The 25,814-nt window shown below is 39.3% G+C and overlaps 1 protein-coding gene across 2 annotated transcripts in view; it reads left to right on the top strand.

Annotated features, from left to right (window-relative positions):
- The window catches only part of ARID5B (AT-rich interaction domain 5B), a 186,309-nt gene that overhangs the window by 70,399 nt on the left and 90,096 nt on the right, over positions 1 to 25,814 (top strand). For both annotated transcript variants that reach the window (XM_036827901.1, XM_036827902.1), the window contains one exon: positions 19,901 to 20,131. In XM_036827901.1, coding sequence (XP_036683796.1) covers positions 19,901 to 20,131 — 231 coding nt within the window. The remainder of the gene's footprint in view (positions 1 to 19,900; positions 20,132 to 25,814) is intronic.

The following is a 25,814-nucleotide window of genomic DNA, read 5'->3' as shown; positions in this document are numbered from 1 at the left end:
ATTTTCATCCTGCCCCCCACGGCTGAATGTCTTCATCTGTTTCAATAGGTGCATGACAACAACAGGGGTAGCTGTTACAAAGCACTAATCCAGAGACGCAGCTCAGGCGTCCTCGTTCAGCATGGCAGGAGGGGGGCCCAGGACTCTTTATTTCAACAAACCCCTCAGTGGTTCTAATGTGATTGTCCACAGAACACGTGTCATTTCTTGGTTTTCATTTAACCTCTGAGTATGGGGACCTACAACCTGAAGTGAGAAGTATCTTTCCAGGTTGAGGCAGAAACAGATTTCCTCTCAGCGTTCAATTGGAGAGACGTTAATGAAGAGAAGATTTATGGAGGTTGGTTAGAGTGAGGAGAACCAAGAGGGGCCGTTGAGGCTGTAACCCAGGGGCTGTAACAGCGGAAGCAAGAGAGGTTCCCGTGGAAGCAGGAGTCACGGGGGAGCTGCAGTGGTGCAGGGCTGCAGCCACGGCCAGAACTGTGGTGCCGAAGTTGGAAGGGAGCAGGGAAGAAATACCCCAAGTTCTCTCTTGCCCACCACCTGCTATCCTGCTGGTGTCTTCCATCTGCTGAACTAAGCGAAAGCCAGAGTGCAAGGGAGACCCGTGATACAACCTTCAGGGGTCACACAGCAAGGGAGATAGGCTTAGGAAATGGATCCGGGGTTAGGGTAGAAGTAGGGGACGCGAAACAGTGAATAACCAGAAAACACTAATTTGAAACATTAATTGAAATTAACATCAATTGAAAGCCTACCATGTGCTTCACTTGTATCTACGATGTTAGGGATTCAGACATGGTACCCAGTTCCTGTCCTTCAAAGAACCCACAGTCTAGAAAGGGGACCCCAACATGAACAAATAAAGTTCAGTGTAGTGTCACAGGGTAACTGTATCTTAGGAATTAAGCTGATCTCAGTGATCCAAGATAGATTTCTGGAAGCAATCATTTGTTCTCCAGAACAGAGGTTAGCAGAGACAGAGAGTAAATATTTCAGACTTACGGGCTGTCGGGGCTCTGTCTCAACTACACAACTCCACCGCTATAACATGGGAGCAGCCATAGACAGTACGTCAACAAAGAGGCATGACTGTGTTGCAATAAAACTTTATTTACAGAAAGAGGCTTCAGGCTGAATTTGGCCCATAATTTGCCAATCCGTGCTCTAACATAAACCATGCCACAGAACTATCTTAAGAGGTGCCCAGAGCAGAGCTCGGTAGCACTGGTAACTCGTGGTATGAAACCACAGAATTATTACTGGAATTAATACATTAGTCACCAGCAATTTGTTTATTGTGTGTTTTATGAGAAAAGGGAAGTAGGTTTGGATATTAGAGATCAGGGAAAGGAAGACATTTGCAGTGGAAATGACTTTCAGCAGATGATGGGTATTATGGGAAATGTGAATAAACCAGATTCTTCCTCCTGATGTCTTACATCAGCATACTCAGCGCTAACACTGTACAAAAGGAAGTAAAACAGCATATCCGCATCATTGGCTTGCAGTGATACTCTCCCACGCTGTGCTGTGAGAGCGCATTGGAAGGTGCCAGAGTTTTATATGACTGCGTTGCTGTGAGATTGAATAGTGGTTTCAGTTTCCATTGGGTTTAATAAGTATCTCTTTCCTTCAGATGTTAAATGAATTTTCGTATTGTGCACACTAGGAAAAAAAAGATAAAAAATATACCCATTCTGAACAACTGATGTTCTCCTGCTATTGTGTCAGAAAACAGAACAGATGGTGTGTGGACATGGCACCAGGGGAACTTGTAGCTCGTTACAGCAGGAGAATAGATAGAACCCAGAGGAGAGGGCTCTCACCGGCTCTAATAGTTGAAGCTTTTAATTTTTTAACTTTGAATTGATTTTTATCATTCACCAGAAACCAAAGGTGGCAAGCAAGGATCTCTACTAAAATAGTGACACAAGGTTGCTTGCTACCTCTGGCCTTTGTTGGGGTTTTGGTTATTAGAACAATGAAATAACAGCCACAACAGTGGCTTTTCCTCCTGTTTTGCTCTCTTCTCCCAGCTGGGTTTCTGAACCTTTTTACTTAAGATGGTAGGGTCCTGGAGTCCAGGACTGAAAGGCACCGTGAGGACTGCACCAGGTACCCAGAACAGCCCCGGTCGTCCCAGCTGCCTTTTTAGGCCTGAGTTGTCTGACACAGTGGTCTTCACATTTCTTTCCCAGTGGACTCTCTAAAGCTGTGCCGTCCAATATGCCAGCCACGAGCTCCGTGTGGCTATAAAGCCCTGAAATGTGGCTTGTACTAATTGAGATGCTGTAAATGTAAAATACAGATTTTTAAAACTTAATATGAAAAAATAATGTAAAATATCTCATTAGTAATTCTTTATATTGCTCATGCATTGAGATAATGTTTATGATGTATTTAGATAAACTAATTAAAAACAAAAGTACCCTAGAGAAACACTTGCACTTATGCCATGACATAAGACACAATGTTTTCATTCTATGTATATTGTCATTATGTTGTACACCCTAAATTATGTTATATGTCAATTTTTTTTTTTTTTTAGTGACCAAACCATACAAAAAGTCATTTTATTTTATTTTTTCCTTTTCAGACTCTTGACTGAGTCTATTGCTTTTTTTTTAAAACATCTTTATTAGAGTATAATTGCTTTACAGTGGTATGTTAGTTTCTGCTTTATAGCAAAGTGAATCAGCTATACATATACATATGTCCCCATATCTCCTCCCTCTTGCATCTCCCTCCCACTGTCCTATCCCACCCCTCTAGGTGGTCACAAAGCACCGAGCTGATCTCCCTGTGCTATGCGGCTGCTTCCCACTAGCTATCTATTTCACATTTGGTAGTGTGTATATGTCCATGCCACTCTCTCACTTCGTCCCAGCTTACCCTTCCCCCTCCCCGTGTCCTCAAGTCCATTCTCTACATCTGTGTCTTTATTCCTGTCCTGCCCCTAGGTTCTTTGGAACCTTTTTTTTTTTTTAGATTCTATATATATGTGTTAGCATACAGTATTTGTTTTTCTCTTTCTGACTTACTTCACTCTCTGTGACAGACTCTAGGTCCATACACCTCACTACAAATAAGTCAATTTCATTTCTTTTCATGGCTGAGTAATATTCCATTGTATATATGTGCCACATCTTCTTTATCCATTCGTCTGTCAGTGAACACTTAGATTGCTTCCATGTCCTGGCTATTGTAAATAGAATTGCAATGGACATAGTGGTACATGACTCTTTTTGAATTATGGTTTTCTCAGGGTATATGCCCAGTAGTGGGATTGCTGGGTCGTATGGTAGTTCTATTTTTAGTTTTTTAAGGAACCTCCATACTGTTCTCCATAGTGGCTGTATCAATTTACATTCCCACCAACAGTGCAAGAGGGTTCCCTTTTCTCCACACCCTCTCCAGTATTTATTGTTTGTAGATTTTTTGATGATGGCCATTCTGACTGGCATGAGGTGGTACCTCATTGTCGTTTTGATTTGCATTTCTCTAATGATTAGTGATGTTGAATATCCCCTCATGTGTTTGTTGGCAATCTGTATATCTTCTTTGGAGAAATGTCTATTTAGGTCTTCTGCTCATTTTTGGATTGGGATTTTTGTTTCTTTGATATTGAGCTGCTTGTAAATTTTGGAGATTAATCCTTTGTCAGTTGCTTCATTTGCAAATATTTTCTCCCATTCTGAAGGTTGTCTTTTTGTCTTGTTTATGGTTTCCTTTGCTGTGCAAAAGCTTTTAAGTTTCATTAGGTCCCATTTGTTTACCTTTGTTTTTATTCCATTTCTCTAGGAGGTGGGTCAAAAAGGATCTTGCTGAGATTTATGTCATAGAGTGTTCTGCTTATGTTTTCCTCTAAGAGTTTTATAGTGTCTGGCCTTACATTTAGGTCTTTAATCCATTTTGAGTTTATTTTTGTGTATGGTGTTAGGGAGTGTTCTAATTTCATTCTTTTACATGTAGCTGTCCAGTTTTCCCAGCACCACTTATTGAAGAGGCTGTCTTTTCTCCATTGTATATTCTTGCCTCCTTTAGCAAAAATAAGGTGACCATAGGTGCGTGGGTTTATCTCTGTGCTTTCTGTCCTGTTCCATTGATGTATATTTATGTTTTTGTGCCAGTACCATACTGTCTTGATTACTGTAGCTTTGTAGTATAGTCTGAAGCCCAGGAGCCTGATTCCTCCAGCTCCGTTTTTCTTTCTCAAGATTGCTTTGGCTATTTGGGGTCTTTTGTGTTTCCATACAAATGCGAAATTTTTTGTTCTAGTTCTGTGAAAAATGCCATTGGTAGTTTGATAGGGATTGCATTGAATCTGTAGATTGCTTTGGGTAGTATAGTCATTTTCACAGTGTTGATTTTTCCAATCCAAGAACATGGTATGTCTTTCCAGCTGTTTGTATCATCTTTAATTTCTTTCATCAGTGTCGTATAGTTTTCTGCATTCAGGTCTTTTGTCTCCTTAGGTAGGTTTATTCCTAGGTATTGGTATTTGATTCTTTTTGTTGCAATGGTAAATGGGAGTGTTTCCTTAATTTCTCTTTCATAATTTTCATCATTAGTGTATAGGAATGCAAGAGATTTCTGTGCATTAATTTTGTATCCTGCTACTCTACCAAATTCATTGATTAGCTCTAGTAGTTTTCTGGTAGCATCTTTAGGATTCTCTATGTATAATCTCATGTCATCTGCAAACAGTGACAGCTTTACATCTCCTTTTCCAATTTGGATTCCTTTTATTTCTTTTTCTTCTCTGATTGCTGTGGCTAAAACTTCCAAAACTATATTGAATAATAGTGGTGAGAGTGGACAACCTTGTCTTGTTCCTGATCTTGGTGGAGATGGTTTCACTTTTTCACCATTGAGAATGATGTTGGCTGTGGGTTTGTCATATATGGCCTTTATTATGTTGAGGAAAGTTCCCTCTATGCCTACATTCTGGAGGGTTTTTATCATAAATGGGTGTTGGATTTTGTCAAAAGCTTTTTCTGCATCTATTGCGATGATCATATGGTTTTTCTCCTTCAATTTGTTAATATGGTGTATCACATTGATTGATTTGCGTATATTGAAGAATCCTTGCATTCCTGGGATAAACCCCACTTGATCCTGGTGTATGACCCTTTTAATGTGCTGTTGGATTCTGTTTGCTAATATTTTGTTGAAGATTTTTGCATCTGTGTTCATCAGTGATATTGGCCTGTAGTTTTCTTTCTTTGTGACATCTTTGTCTGGTTTTGGTATCAGGGTGATGGTGGCCTCGTAGAATGAGTTTGGGAGTGTTCCTCCCTCTGCTATATTTTGGAAGAGTTTGGGAAGGATAGGTGTTAGCTCTTCTCTAAATGTTTGATAGAATTCACCTGTGAAGCCATCTGGTCCTGGGCTTTTGTTTGTTGGAAGACTTTTAATCACAGTCTCAATTTCAGTGCTTGTGATTGGTCTGTTTATATTTTCTATTTCTTCCTGGTTCAGTCTCGGCAGGTTGTGCTTTTCTAAGAATTTGTCCATTTCTTCCAGGTTGTCCATTTTATTGGCATATAGTTGTTTGTAGTAATCTCTCATGATCCTTCATATTTCTGCAGTGTCAGTTGTTAGTTCTCCTTTTTCATTTCTAATTCTATTCATTTGAGTCTTCTCCCTTTTTTTCTTGATGAGTCTGGCTAATGGTTTATCAATTTTGTTTATCTTCTCAAAGAACCAGCTTTTAGTTTTATTGATCTTTGCTATTGTTTCCTTCATTTCTTTTTCATTTATTTCTGATCTGATCTTTATCCTGTATGGGACTCTCTGCGCTTCCTGGACTTGATTGACTATTTCCTTTCCCATGTTTGGGAAGTTTTCAACTATAATCTCTTCAAATATTTTCTCAGTCCCTTTCTTTTTCTCTTCTTCTTCTGGGACACCTATAATTCTAATGTTGGTGCGTTTAATGTTGTCCCAGAGGTCTCTGAGACTGTCCTCAATTCTTTTCATTCTTTTTTCTTTATTCTGCTCTGCGGTAGTTATTTCCACTATCTTATCTTCCAGGTCACTTATCCGGTCTTCTGCCTCAGTTATTCTGCTATTGATTCCTTCTAGAGAATTTTTAATTTCAATTATTGTGTTGTTCATCATTGTTTATTTGCTCTTTAGTTCTTCTAGGTCCTTGTTAAACGTTTCTTGTATTTTCTCCATTCTATTTCCAAGATTTTGGATCATCTTTACTATCATTACTCTGAATTCTTTTTCAGGTAGAATGCCTATTTCCTCTTCTTTTGTTTGGTCTGGTGGGTTTTTACCTTGCTCCTTCATCTGCTGTGTGTTTCTCTGTCTTCTCATTTTGCTTAACTTACTGTGTTTGGGAATCTCCTTTTTTGCAGTCTGCAGGTTCATAGTTCCCGTTGTTTTTGGTGTTAGCCCCCAGTGACTAAGATTGGTTCAGTGGGTTGTGTAGGCTTCCTGGTCGAGGGGACTGATGCCTGTGTTCTGGTGGGTGAGGCTGGATCTTGTCTTTCTGGTGGGTAGGACTGCGTCTGGTGGTGGGTTTCGGGGTGTCTGTGGTCTTATTATGATTTTAGGCAGCCTCTCTGCTAATGGGTGGGGTTGTGTTCCTATCTTGCTAGTTGTTTGGCATAGGGTGTCCAGCACTGGAGCTTGCTGGTCGTTGAGTGGGGCTGGGTCTTAGCGTTGAGCTGGAGATCTCTGGGAGAGCTTTCGCTGTTTGATATTACGTGGAGCTGAGAGGTCTCTGGCGGACCAATGTCCTGAACTCGGCTCTCCCACCTCAGAGGCACAGGCCTGACACCCAGCTGAAGCACCAAGACCCTGTCAGCCACACGGCTGCTAGTGTTGGAGGGTCTCCTGCAGAGGTGGGGGGTGGCTGTGGCTCACTGCGGGGACAAGGACACTGGCAGCAGAAGTTCTGGGAAATACCCCTTGGCATGAGCCCTCCCGGAGTCGACCATTAACCCCACCAAAGAGCCTTGTCAATTATATCTCAGTTAAAGGGGGGAGACAAAAATGTCCATTGAATTATTACTTTTAGTAGTAAAAAAACTAGAGCTAAAAAAGATAAAATAGATTATTAAAATTTCACCTGTTTGCTTCTTACTTTTTTTAATGTTAATGACATACTTGGCTCACATTGTTTCTATTGAATAATCCTGCTGTAAAAGGTTTTTCAAAAACCATATATTTGCCTTTTTCCAATTTTAAGTGGACATTTATATTTTTATCATAAATTTGAATGAATTTTTTTTTTTTTTAGTTTTATTTATTTATTTATTTATTTTTGGCTGAGTTGGGTCTTCGTTTCTGAGCGCGGGCTTTCTCTAGTTGCGGCGAGTGGGGGCCACTCTTCATCGCGGTGCGCGGGCCTCTCACTATCCCGGCCTCTCTTGTTGCGGAGCACAGGCTCCAGACGCGCAGGCTCAGTAGCTGTGGCTCACGGGCCCAGCCGCTCCACGGCATGTGGGATCTTCCCAGACCAGGGCTCGAACCCGTGTCTCCTGCATTGGCAGGCCGATTCTCAACCACTGCACCAGCAGGGAAGCCCTGCATGAATTTTTTGTTAATAGGTAGTAGAAAATGTTAAACATGATATGGAATGAAATAAGATGGTGATTTACTATAATTAGAATAAATATTATATATCATTTGATAATATCTGAAGTGTTAGAGTCTGTATTTATTAAAGTACAAGAGTTCTGATATAAATCATGTAAAATTTTTATCCTTAGGTTTTATGCAGTTTATTTTTAAAAATCTGGTAACCTTGCAGAACATTCCAGCTACATTTAAAGGGATCAGCATCATTAACCTTTATTGCTCTGGCTTTTCTGAATTCAGAGCATCTTAATGCAGGCCAAAGTACTCTGTTACTACTGCCAAGCGTCTCCTTTAACGGAAATATATAAAAAAAGAGAAAGATCAAAGCCCATGGTTTATGGTGCCTTAATATATCAATAAAGGAGGCTTCTCCAAAACCAGTATTTTGATTTGTCTCTTTAGTGATCTTAAGACGACTAAGGGGTAGTAGATGGGTAAAGGAGATTGGCTGTATTGAGTGCAGGCTCACTCTCAGGCAGATGAGTGGAGTAGTGAGTGACACAGATGTTGAGCATCTGTCCCATGCCTATGCAGGTTCGGTCCAGGGGTTCACCAGTTTGAAGTCCCCTGATTCATGATGAGCCACTGGTAGAAGAAAGAAGCCTTTGCCCTCCTTGTTAAGCCACTCCAGAAGGCCTGTGATAATATGCAAGAAAACAATGCATCCAAGCAACTCCTGTCACATGAGGATGTGAGCTCTCAGAAGTCAATGCTGTTGTTTGGAGATGGCTCAGCTCTTTGAGGGTGGTCCACACACTCCTCAAGCGGTGCAATTATTTTTTAAAAAGTCACAAAAATGAGATGACTGCCCAACCTCAGTCCCCATCATCTAATGCCAGCCAATGACTAAAGCACTGTTTGGTGGATAACTTTCTCCACATCCTTTGAGCCTTTTGGGAAGAGCTGCTGGTCCAGAGCCTAGAGTGAACTAGTGACATGACTGCTCTTACTGTTTGACAGAAGGTTCAGATGTTGACTGCGATACTCTCTGTAGGCAATTGCATTTGTCAATGGTCCTTCAAAGGTCTAGGAGGGATAACAAGAAACTAGGACACTGATTCTGTGCCCTCCAGGAGTTTATATTTTAGTGACTGGTTGAAGAGACACCTCTTTTTCTTTCAAGAAGCAATTAAGAAGGCATCCACATAGAAAATATAACCCTTGCCAGATAGCCCCCTCTTTTTTTAAATTGTGTAAAACACATGTACATAACATTTACTGTTGTAGCCATTTTAAAACATACAATTCAGTGGCATTAAGTACATTCCCAGTCTTGTGTAACCATTACCAGTATCTATTTCCAGCTTTTTCATCATCCTAAACAGAAACTCTTTACCCATTAAGCAATAACTCCTTATTCCCTGCCTCTATCCTCAGCCCCAGCCCCTGGCAACCTCTGTTCTACTCTCTGTAAGAATTTGCCTATTCTAGATACTTCATATAAATAGAATCATACATTATTTGTCCTTTGTCTGGCTTATTTCACTAGCATAATGTTTTCAAAGTTCATCCATATTGTAGCATGTATCAGAACTTCATTCCTTTTTATGGCTGAATAATATTCCATTGTATGCATAACCACATTGTTTATTTGTTCATCTGTTACTGGACACTTGAGTTGTTTCTACTTTTTGGCTCTTGTGAATAATGCTGCTGTTACACTGATGTACAGGTATCTGTTTGAGTTCTTGTTTTCAATTCTTTGGGGTATATACCTAGGAGTGGAATTACTAGGTCATATGGTAATTCAATATGTAACTTTTTAAGCAACTTCCAGACTATTTTCCACTGCAGCTACAACCATTTTACATTCTCACCAGCAATATATGAGGGTTCCAATTTCTCCACATCCTCACCAACACTTGGAGTTTATTGTTTTTGTTTTATTTATTTTTAAAGTAATAGCCATCCCAGTAGGTGTGAAGTAGTATCTCATTATGGTTTTGATTTGCATTTCCCTAGTGACTAATGATATTGAGCATGTTTTTCATGTGTCATTTGTATAACTTCTTTGGAGAAACATCAATTCAAGTCCTTTTAAGTTAGGTTGTTTGTCTTTTTGTTGTAGGAGCTATTTGTATATTCTGGATATTAATCCTTTATTTGATATATGATTTGCAAACATTTTCTCCCCTTCTGAGCATTGTCTTTTCACTTTCTTGATAGTGTCCTTTGGTGCACAAAAGTTTTAAATCTTGATGAAGTCCAATTTATCTATTTTTTTGTTCTTGTTGTTGCTTGCACTTTTGGTGTCATGCTTAAGAAACCATTGTGAAATCCTAGGTCATGAAGATTCCTCCTGTGTTTTGTAGTTTTAGCTCTTAAATTTGAGTCTTTGATCAATTTTAAGTTAATTTTTGTATGTGGTATGAGGTAAGGGTTCCAATGCATTCTTTTCCTATCAATATTTAGTTTTCCCGACACCATTTGTTGAAAAGACTGTCCTTTCCCCATTGAATGATCTTGGCACCCTTGTTGACACATTTGAAAGTTTATTTCTGGACTCCCTATTCTGTCAATCACATTTGACCCTTATGCCATTACCACACTGCTTTGATTACTGTAGCTTTGTAGTAAGTTTTGAAATAGGAAAGTGTAAGTCCTCCAGCTTTGTTCTTTCTTAAGATTAACTACTTGAGATCTCTTGAAATTCCATATAAATTTGCCAGATGTCCACATCTTTAAAAAAATATTGCACAGTTAAAATGCAGGCAAACAAAGGAGAAAATAAGAATCCCAGATACTCTCATAACCTAGCTGAACCCCGCTATTAGTGATTTTTAAGCATTAAACAAGACAACATGGGATACCACTTCACACCTTCTAGGATGGCTATCAAAAAGACAAATAATAACAAGTGTTAGCTAGGATGTGCAGGTATCAGAAACCTCATACACTATTGGAGAGAATGTAAAATGGTGCAGCCACGTTGGAAAACAGTCTGACAGTTCCTCAAAAGGGCAAACACAGAATTACCATATGATCCATCAATTCCATTCCTAGGTATATGCACAAGAGAAATGAAAACATATATCCACCCAAAAACTTTTACTCAAATGTTGATAGCAGCATTATCCATAATAGCCAAAAAGTGGAAACAACCCAAACGTCTCATCTCTTGATAGAATGGATAAATAAAATGTGGTATGTCCATACAATGGAATATTATTTAGCAGTAAAAGGAAATGAAATACTGATACACTCTACAATATGTATGAACCTTGAAAACATTATGCTAAGTGAGAGGAGCCAGTCAAAAAGAACCGCATATTGTATGATTCCATTTATATTAAATGTCCAGAATAGGCAAATCTATAGAGACAGAAAGTAGATTAGTGGTTGCCTAGGACTGATGAGGGGCAAAGAGATGTGGGAGTGAGGGGGTTTAGGGTTTCTTTTGGGATAATGAAAATGTTCTAAATTTGACTGTAGTGATAGATGCATAACTCTGTGAGTATACTAAAAGCTTGTGCATTTTAAATGGATGAATTATCTAGTATGTGAATTATATCTCAGTAATGCTATTAAACAAAAGACAAGGGGCTGAATATATTATTTCTTACCTTTATTATTTTCACTGAATATAACAGAAGCATCTTTGCATGACCTGAAATGTTATTTGATTTTAGTATTTTTAATGACCACACAGTTTTAATGAAAGTAGCCATACCATGACATAATATTATTTCCAGATATATATTCTGTTATGTAGTGTATATATACACACACACATATATGTAGGCGTATGTATATATATATATATAGAATGCCTTCAAAACGCTGAGCACTAGGTAATCAATATTAATCAGTCTTGCATCATTTGGTGTTTAGTTCTCCACACACACAGATTTTTCCCCCTGATACAAACCATGTTGGAAATGATGAGATTTAGCTTGATCAGTGCTGACTAGTGAAATAATCATGTCCATGAAAGTCATGACAAATAGTGATGTCATTTTGTTAAGGCACAAATTCAGATCTTACATGCTGAGAGACTAATGTGTGGAAGTTAATCATTTAGCTATTGATCTGTCCAGTATCACACCTTAATTAGGTTTATTCATGAGTTTGGGGGTTCAGGAGGGTCTCTCAAATGTCAAAGGCTTACATGGCTGCTGCAGAAATGGAATTGTGACTCTCGCAATGATGGCAGACATAAGCTACAAAATAAGAATAAAAAGCTGTGTAGATATTTTAAGGGGAAAGATGGCAGAAGTTAATATGATTTTTAAGACCAGTTGTGCTAATGATGGTCAAGTTTCCTTCTCTTATAGCAACTTTGTCATGGTACCAGAGGGGCTAACTGGATCTTAGCAGTAGCTTCCTGTAAAACAAGAGAGGGTTGAGTTGAACTAAGTTCAAATCCAATATAATAGCCTTACCTGGGTCACTAGTAAATAAATAAATGGATAAATTAATCTCTTTGACATAATTTTAGAGTAGGAGAAATTTTGACTAAGATCTGGCTCCTAGGGGGTCTCAAGGGTTCTTTATATTTTCTTCTTCAGACACTGAAACTCACCGATACTAAAAGTGAATGGTTGACTGTAGCTTAACAGTTAATCCTGTGGAAGGGAGGCAGGTTATGGTAAATCAGACCCCTTAGAATCACACCCTAAATGTGGTCACCACTCTTACCTATGTGTCATTCTAGCCATGTGGTCTCACCAGTAGATACACCTGTTGCATAATCCCTGTCTTGTATGACATTTAAATTTGGCTGAATTGAGCCATGTGGGAATCAGACACAAAATTCTCTAGAACAAATCTAATATGGCTCTTGAATGCAGCTTAGAATTCAGTGACCATCTGGGGGACCCTTGGTGGTGGAGCTGGCTTTGCCTCCTAGTAGGTTCATTTGTTCCTTGAAGTGTGATGGCAGTGCTTGGTTTTAGTTTAGCTTTCTGTTTTCTTTTTTTGAGTGTTGAAGCAGTAGTAGGGCAAAAGCTGATATTAACATATTAACACGTATTTTTATATTTGTGTATCCATCCATTTGAAGTGGCTTGCTTTTGGAAACAGCTGGTTAAAACCCTGGGTTTTACATTTGAAATATTCTTTGTTCTGTTTGTAACCATGCACTGACATATTTTCCCATATTCTCTTTTTATAAGTTCTCCAGTGGTGTTTTTGTTGCCTGTCCTGGGAAGATCTGTCTTTCCATTTATCAAAACAAATGGCAAGCTGGGGACCATTTAAAGTAGGGTTTTTTTTAGTTAATAAAACCAATCTTCTTGTTCTGTTATGTTAAAAGTACATTATCTTTTTATTGTCAGTTCTGTTTGGCTAGGTCTGTTTTCTGTCTTAGCAATCTCAGGGCTGCCCCACTTGCTTACTGTGTAGAGACTTACAAAATCATTAAGGGTGGGGCAGCACCAGCTGACTTACAGTACAAACCATTTCTCAAAATAACCACAGCAGTGCAATACTGATGTGCAATTTACGTCACAGTATGTTTTTATGAAATAGTTTGTGGCCTTTTCATTTCTATTCTGGATGGAATCTTGTTCTCTCTCCCTTTTATTCAGGCATTTAATTTATTTTTATTATTAATATTTTCCACTCCTTATCTTGGCGTGCCTCCAATTTAACAGCTTTGGTGAGAAAAAAAACCAAAAAACTGATCTTCCTCGACCCCAACTCTTCAACGTCAGTTTAACTGCAACTGTATTTTCCCCTTTGATGTGTACTAACTTTGGGTACTAGGTTGACTGCCTTATGAGAGATGTAGGGACACATTACACGTTTACACAGAATTGTAATCAGGAATTGATAAAGTTAATGTACAACTGTGAATTTTAAACACTTTCAACCAATTCAGGCCATTTAAGTCATATGCACTGCTGCATTTTCCTTTTACAAACGTCTTTCTGTATAATGTCCTGTAATTAGAACAGGAAATCATTGAGTAACTGTAAGATGAATAAGAGCACTTAGACTGAAAGGAAAATTACCTTCCGAGAAATTATATTCTTTTTTTTTTTTTTTTTTTTTTTTTTTTTTTTTGCTGCATGTTACAATGTTGGTAATGATAGTAACAGCTGTAGCTACTCTTATCTGTAGAATTTTCATGCTTAGGTTTTCTGGAATAAAAAAATTTCATTTTCAGTAATAATCAAAAATGAATGGATGGAAAATAGGAAATGCCTAATTATGACAAATATTCAGTGTCACAACAGAGTAGCAATTAAGTGGAAACTTCAATATAATTGTCAATAGCAGTAAGAATTGGAATGGTGCCAGGTATATAAAGTTGATGCTTTGCCTTGGGTCGTTGCTAGGAGCACAGTGAAAAGTATAAAGCTTTGAGAAAGGAATGTCTAATGTAATAAAGTAACAGAAAGAAGCATAAATCATTGTAAGAGCCTCTCATATTGACATTATTTTACTTAAATTGTCTCAAAACTAGACATCAAGTTTTATAACATGAGCAAATTCATATTTGCTTGGGGAAAAAAAAAAGAACACTGTATATCATCTTTGAAGGACTAGGGACATTGTGTCTCAAACATAACCTTCATACATATTTGGAATCTTTTAAGTGAAAATCTTTAAATGTTTGTTTCTATTGGCATCCAAATGCATTTGCCCTAATACGATTAAGAGAACTAAAGGGCAAAATACTTGGCAGATTTTTCAGTTGAGGTAATTAGGTGCAGGAAGGAACATGCATACTTTTTCCACCAGGCTCTATAAAATCCTGGTGCGAGGGTTTTTTTAAGTGTTTTTTTTTTTTTTTTTAAAGCTTACTGTGATGTTAGAAATAGATTATAGTGGTTTTCAGTAAGCATAATAGTGTGATGTTTCCAAAACAAGCCTTCCCTCCTCCCCACAGAATGAAAAAGAAAGTTACATTTCTAAATTGTTGTGTAAGAGATAAAAGCAAATTTCTCCTCCGGAATTTATGTTTTCAGCCTTCTGTGCATTTGGCCACCATTATCTATTTTAAAAAAATAGCATTATGGATATTTGAAAGTCAATGCTCCATTAATTCATTGTGTTTGCTATTTCATGCATCTCTCTTTTTACAAAGACGACTTGAGCAACGTGCTATTCAGAATGAATGCCTGCTCTTACCATCTCCCCCCACCTTCTCCCCGCTCCCAGCCCAACGCTGAGGATTAAAGCGATGGTATACAGTTACTGTTTGAAAAGCTTGGGTGGAGTCTCACGTTATAATTACAGTTTCTCAGTGGAATTCTGTTTTGGACTTTGAAAACATATAAATAAGTGAAAAATTGACATTGAGAGAGGTTAACAAAACGTGTAATTATGATATAAGTGCAGGATTAGAGTAATTTTGGTTGAGCATTACAAGCAGTGTACTTTAGGTATTAACTTTTAATAGGCAAAGTTCTTTTCACTGAAGTTGAAATAAGGTTTAGTAATTTGGGGACTCTTATTCCCTTTGAATATTTCATTTTAAAATAGGCACACTTTTTTTTTGGTGGAGGGGGACTTGAGGAACAGGATGACGTTTTAATAGAATATCATAATTATGGTTTGAAATTTCAGTCTTTGGTACCAGTAATTTATTGCTGGTCATTTTCTGTTGACAGAAATCAAGTAATGTGTATATAACCCAACCAACTAGAGTGTGTTGGAGAAAGATTCCTTAGGGTAATACTTTGATTTCTTTTCCTATGTGGGTGTGGCTGAAAGAAAATCTTTGTTCCAGGAACACGTTGTTTGTCTCTTGCTAAACAAATGTGCAATTTATCCACTCTTTATTCATTCTTAGATTTATCTGCTAGACCTATTATGAATTGGGCAGGGGGAGATGTCCTACACAGTGTTTACTGTCAGCCCTTGTTTCATGCGTAACTTTGCATAGGAGTATTTGTTTGTGTGTGTATGAAATGCATAGGAGGAAAGAAGTAGCTGAGGAATTTAAGAATTCTTGAAAGGTTGTTTGGCTTTATTTGTTTCTTAATGTACTAGGGCAAAATAAAATATGACAGCTGTTGAACAATTTAATATTTTTGTAGCTGTATCAGGAAGAAGTTAATGCAAAGGCTTAGGAGGAAGTTATAGGATCATAGAATTTTAGACCTGGAAAGCTCTTCCAAACTCAGTTTTGTACTCTCTTGTACATACCTTTCATATTAAGGTGACCACACTTTGTCTTGAAAAAAAAAAAAAAAAAAAAGTTTCTTCGGTTCAAGAAACTTCTGCCTAAACTCCAAAGAAGAGATCCAGGGTATCTTCACTCAGGGAAACTTTGACCTAGATGAATTGTTGGTTCTTCCAGATCTCACCTTTACTCTGGATTTTCTCCTGACTCTCACCTAGAATGCTTGTTAACCTCTTCACAGGAGTCCTGAGGGTCTCATGGACTTTCTCTGCTTTTGTAAATATTAAAGGCAGCTCCTCTGGGAATATCTAGTTGAAAGGTTGGAAATTTGCCTCTGTCCAAACAGTGCCAAAATTCTGGTCCAAATGGATGGTTCTGCTAATAAGCAACAAAGTTATAATTATTTTTTTTTTTTTGGAATCAATAAGCACTGCCACATTAGACCAGGTCCCAGCTATGCCTCTAACCTCTCAGTGAGGGGCAGGAGTTCTAGGCTTGCACAGCCTAGAGTTGACTTTATTTCCTATCATGTGGATAGAAAGTAGAAAGTTGATAAACATGAAAGGTGTGTCAATAATGTTAAATCGTTACAATGGGAATTTCAGTGTTCCAAAATAAGGACACATCAACTTAACCAGAGTAGAAGAATTCTGGCTTATAACTGGCTGAATTCAACAGTTCTTGATGAAACAGATGTCTCCTATTTTACTTGATCAAGACCACCATCCTCATCCCTAATATTGTAAATTAGTTAAATCTCTTCCACAGCAATAACAACAACAATAATAATCATATGTCAAAGGAAAAATATTTTATTTCAGCCACACCCATATGGGAAAAGAAATCAAGATATTACCCTAAGGAATGTTGTTATTATTATTATTATTATTAGTGACATTTTGTCATAATGAAAAGCTCATCAAACTTGGAGTTAAAAGATTGGGTTATAGTCTCACCTCCATCACTTTCTAGTTCTTTGAGATCCTGGACTAGTCACTTGGGTGTCTGAACCTCAACTTTACCATCTCTAAGTCAGGGAATATTAATAAACAGGTTGTCATGCTAATAGGGTGGTTGTGAGAAACAAACAAACAAAAGATATGCTATGTGAAAGGCCTTTGTAAATTTTAATGTTTTTTTATTAGCACCAGAAATTGCACTAGTGTTTTTGCTCTGCTTCCTAAACAAGAAAACAGTTCCTCAGTTCCTCATATTTTTGGTTAAGAGAGCTTTTTTACATTTGCTGTCTTCTGTGATACCTGTAACAGTCCTGGGAAAGTGGCAAGGAGAAGGGAATTTGGTCCTGTATTCTGTTTCAGGTACATTGGGGTTTTGGATAGAAGCATATACCTAAAAACAGGAAAAAAAGAAAAAAAATGTATATATAGAGAGAGAGAGAGGAGAGAGATCAAAGCCCAACTGAATAAATAACTGTAAGTAAAACTCAGGTAGTGTTTTCAAAGTTTAATGTGCATGAACTACCTGGGAGCTTGTTAAAAATATAAATTTCTGGGCCCCAACCTTAGGGATTCTGAGTCAGAGGTTCTCATTGGGGCCCCAGAGTCTGCCTCTTTACACCCCGCTATGTGATTCTGATGCAGGCGGTCCTGGGAACATTCTTAGAGATACTATCTCCAGAATGAATGGACATCATAGCATGTGTTTCCATGACTTGGGGTCAGAGGGAATTTGCCATTTTTTTTCCATCAGAAAGAGAAGGACCACATGTTTTGGTTAGTGTTTTAGAAACTGCATGATGAAAGAGGGATAAATGGTTGAAGGATGAGGTGGAGTAAAAAAAAAAAAAAAAAAAAGTTATTTCTAAGCACAGAACGTAGCCAGGGGGCTGATTTCATCCAGAATAGAAAATTAAGAAGAAACTAGAGATGGCATCATCACGAAAAATGGTCAGAGAAAAACAGAAGGAGAATGAAGGGATAGGAAGGAAGTGAGGTGGTCCCATGAGTCCAGGTGACATCTTCTGCTATAAAACTAACTCTGAAGCATTCATTTTTTCACCTTTATTCAGCCTGAGAAGCATGACTTTCTCCATTGCATTCAAGAATTCTTGGAGAAACTAGTACAGCTTCCTGCCACCCCCCACCCATTACAGAAAGCCAAGAGATTTGGAATCAACGGATATTTGAACAGTATTTACTATGTACAGGAGATGGCATGAGGGGCTGAGCATGCTGAAATAAGTCCTGAGGGTTCATGTTTATACCCCTGTCTCTCATCTTGGACGATCTTGGAGAAATCTTGGTCATCCTGGACAAATAGAGTGTAATGATGCAATTGACACATTATGGGCTGCTTCTTCCAATAGTACTTAGACACTCTGGAGTTCTGATGATGTTAGGTAGATATTTCCACTAAAACATTTTTTTGCTTTAACTCTCTAGAAAGCACAGATTTGAACCCAAAGTGTGAACTAGTGTCTTGATCTACTGTAAAAATCTCAAATTGGCATGTCTTGGGACATAGATCAGCATCTCAGAACTACTTTTCACTGGGGACTTGCTTTCAGTGTAGACATATTTCCTTTTAATTAAGTGTGCCAGCTGATGAAGTGGCTACCCACAAGCCAGGCAGGAGTCTAAGCAACGTAAACCGTTAAAAGATGTCATCTGGAAAGCAGCTAAACGTCTCCATTCTCAAAGAAGCCTCCAGCCTGAGGAACTAAGTGAACATAATTAGAAATACATCTGGGTAATGGCCTCCTATCTGAAAAGGTCACATGCACACCTTCCTTTGGTACTGGTTATGTCCCATCATTATGTTCCGTCCTTACTCATTCGTCTCCCACTGGTTACCAGATGGCCACGACAGTGTTGGTATCCTTAACAACTGTTTTGTGCAGTTCCCTGCAGCATGGTAAAGGCTTGAAATATTGAGTGTTTTCCCTTTGGATAAGCAACTGACATATCTGGGAATTGCTTACAAACGCCCTGATGATGTGGTTATAGAGAGTGATGGCAAACTGGGTCATGGAGCCTAAATTCAGCTTGATATTTTGCAGGTGGCAGGATAACAAAGGGAGGGGGTGCCATTTCTCAAGCTTAAGATGAAGGAAGGATTCATCCACGCAGAATCTGGGTTTTGTAAATGAGCGCTTAATATGGTGAGGTGTAAATAAGCATTAAGATCATTGTAAGAGGGAGTTTCATTAAAGTTGCTGAAACGTTCTCCTGAGTTAAGTTGGTTCTGATGGAGCTCTCACAGAGATGCCTGGGGAGTCCTCTCAGTGTGGTCCTCTGCGTTGTGCTAAGTTACCAGATGGATTTGAGAAACGTTAGAAGATAGGGGGTATGGGTTGGGGGGAGGGCGGGGAAGGTGGATGTATCAGTCACATTGAGATAGATCACGCTGCAAAAACAACCTCCAAATCACAGTCTCACTTGAAACAACAAGTGCTTACGTTTATACATCCATTTAGGACCAACCAGGGGCTTTGCTCTGTGTTATCCTCACTCAAGACCAAGACTGGCAGAGTAGCCACTGTCTGAAACATTACAGATGTCCAGAACAAAGGGAGGGAGAGAGTGTGGTCCATGGTACACTGGCTCTTAAAGTAGCCGCCCACTACTGCCATATTTCATTGGCCAGAACGAGTCACACAGCCGTTTGTCCTCAATGGGCAGGGAAGTACGGCCTTTCCACAGGACCATAGAGAGAATGAGAAATATTCATTGAGCACAACTAACAACCACCAGAGCAGATGACGATGCTCTTCAGACCCACAGACATCGCTCTGGGGCCAGATGACCTTTACAGGGGCTTTAAGCGCTGAAAGATGACATAATCCAAAATAAAAGCAATACCAAACTGTGGAAAGAAGTATAAAGAAGCTCAACAAAATTCTGATTTTTTTCCTATGGTGATGCCTTTAATGCTTAAAATATATATATACATCAGATTCTTTCAAGACAGTTTTCTGGTTCTGCTGCTTGCCAGTGACCTAAACATTGCTTAATGTGTCTGTGGGGTTATCCATCCCACTCTTTTCCTTTTCTCTGCCTGAGGCTTTTTCATGGAGCTGGAGGGGTGATGGTGCTGAGAGGATGCTGGCAGTAGCCGAACTGTGCTGAAGATAAACTGATGCAAGAGTCTTTTTGAAGACTCTGTTTTTAGTACAAAACCAGAGGTGCTCATTGAAATGATGCCAGGGCCACGACAGTTCTCTGTTGGAGGGAAAAGGGTAATGGAAGTGTTTTCTCGTTTGTCTAGGGGAGGACGAGGAAGAAACGAACGTGATAGTTCTCAGCTACCCTCAGTACTGCCGCTACCGCTCGATGCTGAAACGCATCCAGGATAAGCCGTCTTCCATTCTCACGGACCAGTTTGCGTTGGCCCTGGGGGGCATCGCAGTGGTCAGCAAGAACCCTCAGATCCTGTACTGTCGGGACACCTTTGACCACCCAACTCTCATAGAAAATGAGAGCATATGCGATGAGTTTGGTGAGTCTTTTTTTTTTTTTTTTTCCTACATGAAACTTGTGCGTGTGTGTTTGGCTGTTTTCAGTTCTTGTGAAGAGCAGCGATGGGGAACGGGGCTTACTTTGACAAGCCCTGTGTGCCACCCACCCCTCCCCTCCCCCCAGTGATTGCGGCATAAGACGTCATTGCCACCTTGGCAGCCTGTGTGTACCAGGGCCCAGGATTATTCTTTAGAATTTGTTGTTCAAGACAGAGTCTGGAGTTGCTTGGTCAACCTTGAAATTGGACTTCATAGGACAGGAAGCTTTTATGCTAGTTGCTTCTTAAAAGGGTTCGGCTATTCAGATACTGATTTTTTTCATTTAACTGATCACTTCCTTTTCAGTAGTATGAGGAGCTATAAAAATTCGCCAGTTTAAAAAAAAACACACCAGTTTAACTACTTCAGTATCATAAGGTAAATAGATATAGACAGATAGATAGATATAGATAGATAATAGATCCCCATGCCCCTTAATTTTGTCATATACATATATCTTTATACACTGTGCCCATCAAAGATGGGTATGTGCACACATATCTGTATCTGCATCTCTGTTCAGCTGATTGGTCATGAGATCTCTGTAGATAGAAAGGAAGGAAGAGAAGAGATCACATCCTAAGTTTAGGAGACCTTTCATGATGCCCTGAAAGACTGGAGGCAAGATAAAATCACATCTCTCACATCTTCACTTTCTCATCTCCTTCTTGAAGAGATTGGATCATATCAGTGGTTCTCAATAGGCTGGGCAGGGACATCAGAATACCCTGGGGGCGCGTCATCGTAGTACACGTGTCGCCTGGCAGTTCCTATACTTACAGAGGCAAAGGCACCCCCAACTCTCACCCTCTCCCTTCTCTGGGAATCACCACCGTAGAGTGAGCGGGGTGATGACTGAGCCACGCTGGCCCCCATGTGGGTATCTGGGTGCAGACGCAGTGGAGACCCCTGGCCTAGAGAGTATGACGGGGTCCCTTGGGGCAGAACATTCCTTGATTCTGTTGGGTAATGTCTTTCCGAGGATGCCTAATTTTGGGGATTATTCAGGTTCAGATTATTCTGCTCAGCCGTTACAGGCCTCACTGTGGTTTGGGGGTCCACGGTGGCCTCTCCAGTCTGATTGTTCACGACTCCAGCAGCCCTGGAGCTGCTGCGGGGGTATTGTAAGTAGTAGGTGTGTGGACAGATGAGGGTAGGGTGACCAGACGGCTCATCTTGATCCAAGAACGAAGGGAGAAAAGAGAGGAAGGGGACCTAAGTTTATTAGACATGACTTTTTTTGTTGTTACAAACTTTTTCCAGGTGCCTTTCACAACTCTGGCTTATCGGTCTATAAGAGAGTAATAGTGTTTATGCAAGTTATGATTTTCTTATCGTTCTTAATGTTCAAATAACCTTTTTATTTAAGTAGATGAATGTATCTAATACATTTTTAAAACACACTCTCTTTTCAGATCAACATTTATAAATCTTCCCTTTTCAATACTTCTCTTTTGAGTTTTTCATCTCTAGCCCCTACTCCCAGGACAAAGGGTTTCTCTGTCCTGCTTGCTGCTCAAGAGGTCTCTAAATTCCTGAAACAAAATAGAACTGAAAAAATGCTTTTCCCTCATTTAAGAGTATTCAAAATTAGAGTTTCACGTGTAATAATGAAAAAATGTTTTAACCTTTTTGGCTAATTTAAGAGTTATTAGTCATGGAGTTTCAAAGCTGTTGTATCTAGAAGAGGTAATAGAAGTTCCAGTTTAACAGCGATCACAATGGTTGTTTAAGAGTTACTAAATTAGTTTTAAATGTTCTCACAAACACAAGCATCTGACTTTTGAATGTCTTCCGGAATTTTCTTCTGGTATAGCTGATTTTAATGCTGTTTTTCTTCTCCAGCCTCTTAAAGTGGAAGCTTTCTTTTGACATAAAGGCACCTTTAAAGAGCTCCTAGATGGCTGTCTAAAAATTAGAATATCAGATTTTTTTAGTTAAGTTTATACTTCAAATAGTTGGGACTTCTTACAGGGTTTCATTTTAGTGAGTGAACAGAAAAAAAGCTTATTCTGACCCAATTTGAACACGTTCACCAACATCCCTCCCCCACCTTGCACTTCTGGTCATACATCTCAATTTCCAGAGAAATTCCTTTTAAACCTCCAACTGGTTATATTTGAAATCAACATGGGTTAAAGGGTTTGTTGAAACGCGGGGTTGGATTTCTCCGACCAACAGTTGGTGGAAGAACATAAATTTAATTAGTGACTGGCATTAAACAAATGTTCCTAATATTAAACACTGCCAGATGACTGAAACACTTCTGTCAGATTACCGCGAGTGCCGGGGGGCCCACAGATGAATTTTCTGCACAGTATATATTCTGTACCACACGTTTGGTGACTTCAGTAATTGGTCAAATGTAATTTAGGTAACAGTATGCCTAGGCTGTAAAAATCAAATTTTATTAGCCATATCACCAGGTGGATGAATGGTGGAGCTGATGGCAAAGAGTGCATAGCATTTAGCAGCTACGCCTTTGACACATGAAATTCATAAATTGCCATAAAATACCTCCAAGGTCCTTCTCGAAAGGACAGTGTCTGCTTTCCTATGATTAAATAATGTTTATTTTATTAACTAATATATCTTTTGCTTTCTTTTGTTAAATGGCGTTACGGAGTGAGGGTGGGAGGGGGGTGTTCCAAAGATAAATAAAACACAGTCCTTGCTTGTTTTGAGGATTTAAAATCTAATTGGGGAAGACAGGATTAACGCACCTGAAAGGTTAACTCATGTTACAGGAAAGTCAGTGATGAAGTATTGGGTGAGTGCTGTAGAAGGCACGTGCAGTAGGCATTTCACAGTGAGCTGGGGGCATGCAGGAGATGGCCTGGCTGGAAAAGATGGTCATATCATGGTGAGGGGTCAGGGAAAGCCTCATGGAAAAGGCAGAGCTGGATCTGGTTTTTAAAAATAGGGAGAAGCGGCGGGAAGGGGAGGGATAAATTGGGAGATTGGGATTGACATATACACACTGCTATATGTAAAACAGATAACTAATAAGAACCTGCTGTATAGCACAGGGAACTCTACTCAACACTCTGTAATGGCCTCTATGGGAAAAGAATCTTAAAAAAAAAAAAAAAAGTGGATACATGTATATGCATAACTGATTCACTTTGCTGTATGCCTGAAACTAACACCACGTTGTAAATCAACTATACTCCAATTAAAATTTTTAAAAAGTAAAAATAGGGAGAGAGGTTATTAGAAAAGTTTTAGAAATACCTAGATCATTTAAAATTCAGGTCCAGACTCCATTAGGAATGGCTGCCTTTGCCCTGGGACAGCTGTTGGTCTCTCTTAGATTTGTTTGCCCTTAGTCATCACCCTCAGCAGGCCATGCCCTCTGGGTGGGATTTATAAATGGCCTGATGCCCTCTCTACCAGTAGGACATGAATGTGAGTCGGTGGACCCGGGCTGGGACAAACCCAGGCCGTGGCTTTGGAACGGATCTGGGCTTGCTTTCTCAAGCAGGGATGTCCCCTCGTTTCCTCTGTGTGCCATCCAGCTTACTCCCATTCCCCAGGTTCATCTCCGAAAATGGACTTTGCTCGTGTGACCACCTTGCCCAACTGCTCAGACACCCCACCCCTTTCCCTTTGTTTTAATGTCGTCCACTGAATAACAAATTTAATTGAACAATAAAAGTAAGGCTTTTAAATCTGCAACGAGTCCCTGTAAATAAATTCTCCATGGAATTTTATGAAGCTGTTTAATGAAAAGTTTGATTAGAAACTATGAAAGAAAAAGAGAATAGATGAAATTTCATCATTTAGTCCCACATGACAGTAGTGTCATTTTGATTTTTATTTACATTGAGATATTCAGCATAGAGTAAATATATCCTGGTTTTAATTAACTATTCTCCTTACTTGGGAAAGGTTATTTTAGGCTTGAAGGGTTTTGATAGCATACCATCTGCTTTCTTCAGTGTATTTTATTCAAGTCCCTTCCTTGCTTACACTGCAGCACAATGTCTAAACCTATGACATAAGCATAAATTGAATCGTATTAATGTTAGGTGATTGAAAAGCTTCAGCCTCAGCATCCTGCCCGCATTCTTCCATCTTGTCAGTTACAATGCTCTGAAAGGCAATGTGCTGTTTTCTTAGCACAAGAGAGTGGACTATTTTTAAAACTAAAGCAATGGACTCCGCACTAAAGCATTATGAAAACTGGTTGTCTTGCACATGCAATTAGGAAACGAGGTTATAATAACAATGAGGGGAAAGTGACATTATGAATGGCAATTTTTTTTCATAAAAATCTTTACCCTACCTTTAATTCCCGCCCCCCACTGTCCTGTCAGAATCTGCTAGCATAAGACATTCTCTGACAGCCCCCCACCTTACTTTTACCTCTTTTTGTAATGTGATGATCCTTTTGTAAAACACGTACTGTCATTTATAGTGTGTTATTGTCTGTGCTGTAGAGAAAACACACACCTGCAAACATTTTGTCTGTTTTTCCTGTTAGAACAATAAAATGTCCACCAGTTTGTAATGCACAATGTTTACATTAATATCACACAAATTGATTTCACATGTGTGAGGTGTTGACAGCTAAATCCAAACAGAGGCACCCGCAGTATGGTAGATAAATGGATAACTTTAAGGTATTGGCTTCTATCAGAGATGTGAGGCAGACCCAACGTAAATGAGATGAAATCAGTTTTTAAAGGTGGGTGAGGCTAAATGGATGAAGATATGGTTGGTTAAAAAATTAATAAAAGTATGGTTTATTTTGGTTTGAGTTTTGAATTGCAGAGAGACATAAGAAGTCATGCTTCTAAGTTCCTTGGCAGATGGTGTGTGCACGTGTGCGTGTGTGCATGGGCTTCTTGACCAAGGAGTGGGATGGGGTTAAAGGAAGGATGTGGTAAATCACCCGAACAGAACAGAGATGAGATGGACCGTCATCTTGGTGTTTGGTCCACATGGAGAACACCGTGAACCCTGATCCTCGGGGAGAAGTTGGCTACATCAATATTAAGACATAGCCTCTGCTGAGGGGCTGGGGAGTAACGTGGTATAGTATTGAATAAAAAGAGTGCCAGGCTTATAGGCACATAGCCCCGGTTTAATCAAGGCTCAACCGTCTGATTTGCTGTGCTCTGGGCAAGTGACATAAGGCCCCCTCACTTGTCCCATCTATAAAATCCAGTAGTAACAGCCCACTTGCTGGGCTCAGAAAAAATTTGTATTCACTTGATTTTTTTTTTTTTTTAATTCTCTTGATAAATGAAGATTCTCTATTGTTTCTGTTGGAGTCTTAGGCCTCAGACAACTTGTACGTAGTCATCTAAACCCATCTTCCTCTTTGAATAATAAAGGAACCGTTTTCCTAAGGCTCTGGGGCTCTTACTGGAACCTTAATGGAAAAGAATAGTTTTCTACTTTTTACAGTATGTTTTAAAGACGCTTTTCTGACTCTGCCCTGAACTTTCCGTTTTCCTGTGGGGTGAAATAATGACATTATAGACAAAAGGAGAAAAAGCAAAGGGAGGGAGGGAAACAGAAGAGGGGATGAAACCTTGACGTTTTATGAAAGAAAACTCAGGACCTATAAAATTATTTTGAAGTGTAAAGGACGAGCTGGACGACACAGCCTGTTCC

This window comes from Balaenoptera musculus, chromosome 16 (assembly GCF_009873245.2).
Source record: "Balaenoptera musculus isolate JJ_BM4_2016_0621 chromosome 16, mBalMus1.pri.v3, whole genome shotgun sequence".
Classification (NCBI taxonomy): Eukaryota; Metazoa; Chordata; class Mammalia; order Artiodactyla; family Balaenopteridae; genus Balaenoptera; species Balaenoptera musculus.
The sequence above is the reverse complement of the archived record's forward strand: the minus strand, read 5'-3'. Positions and strand labels throughout refer to the sequence as shown.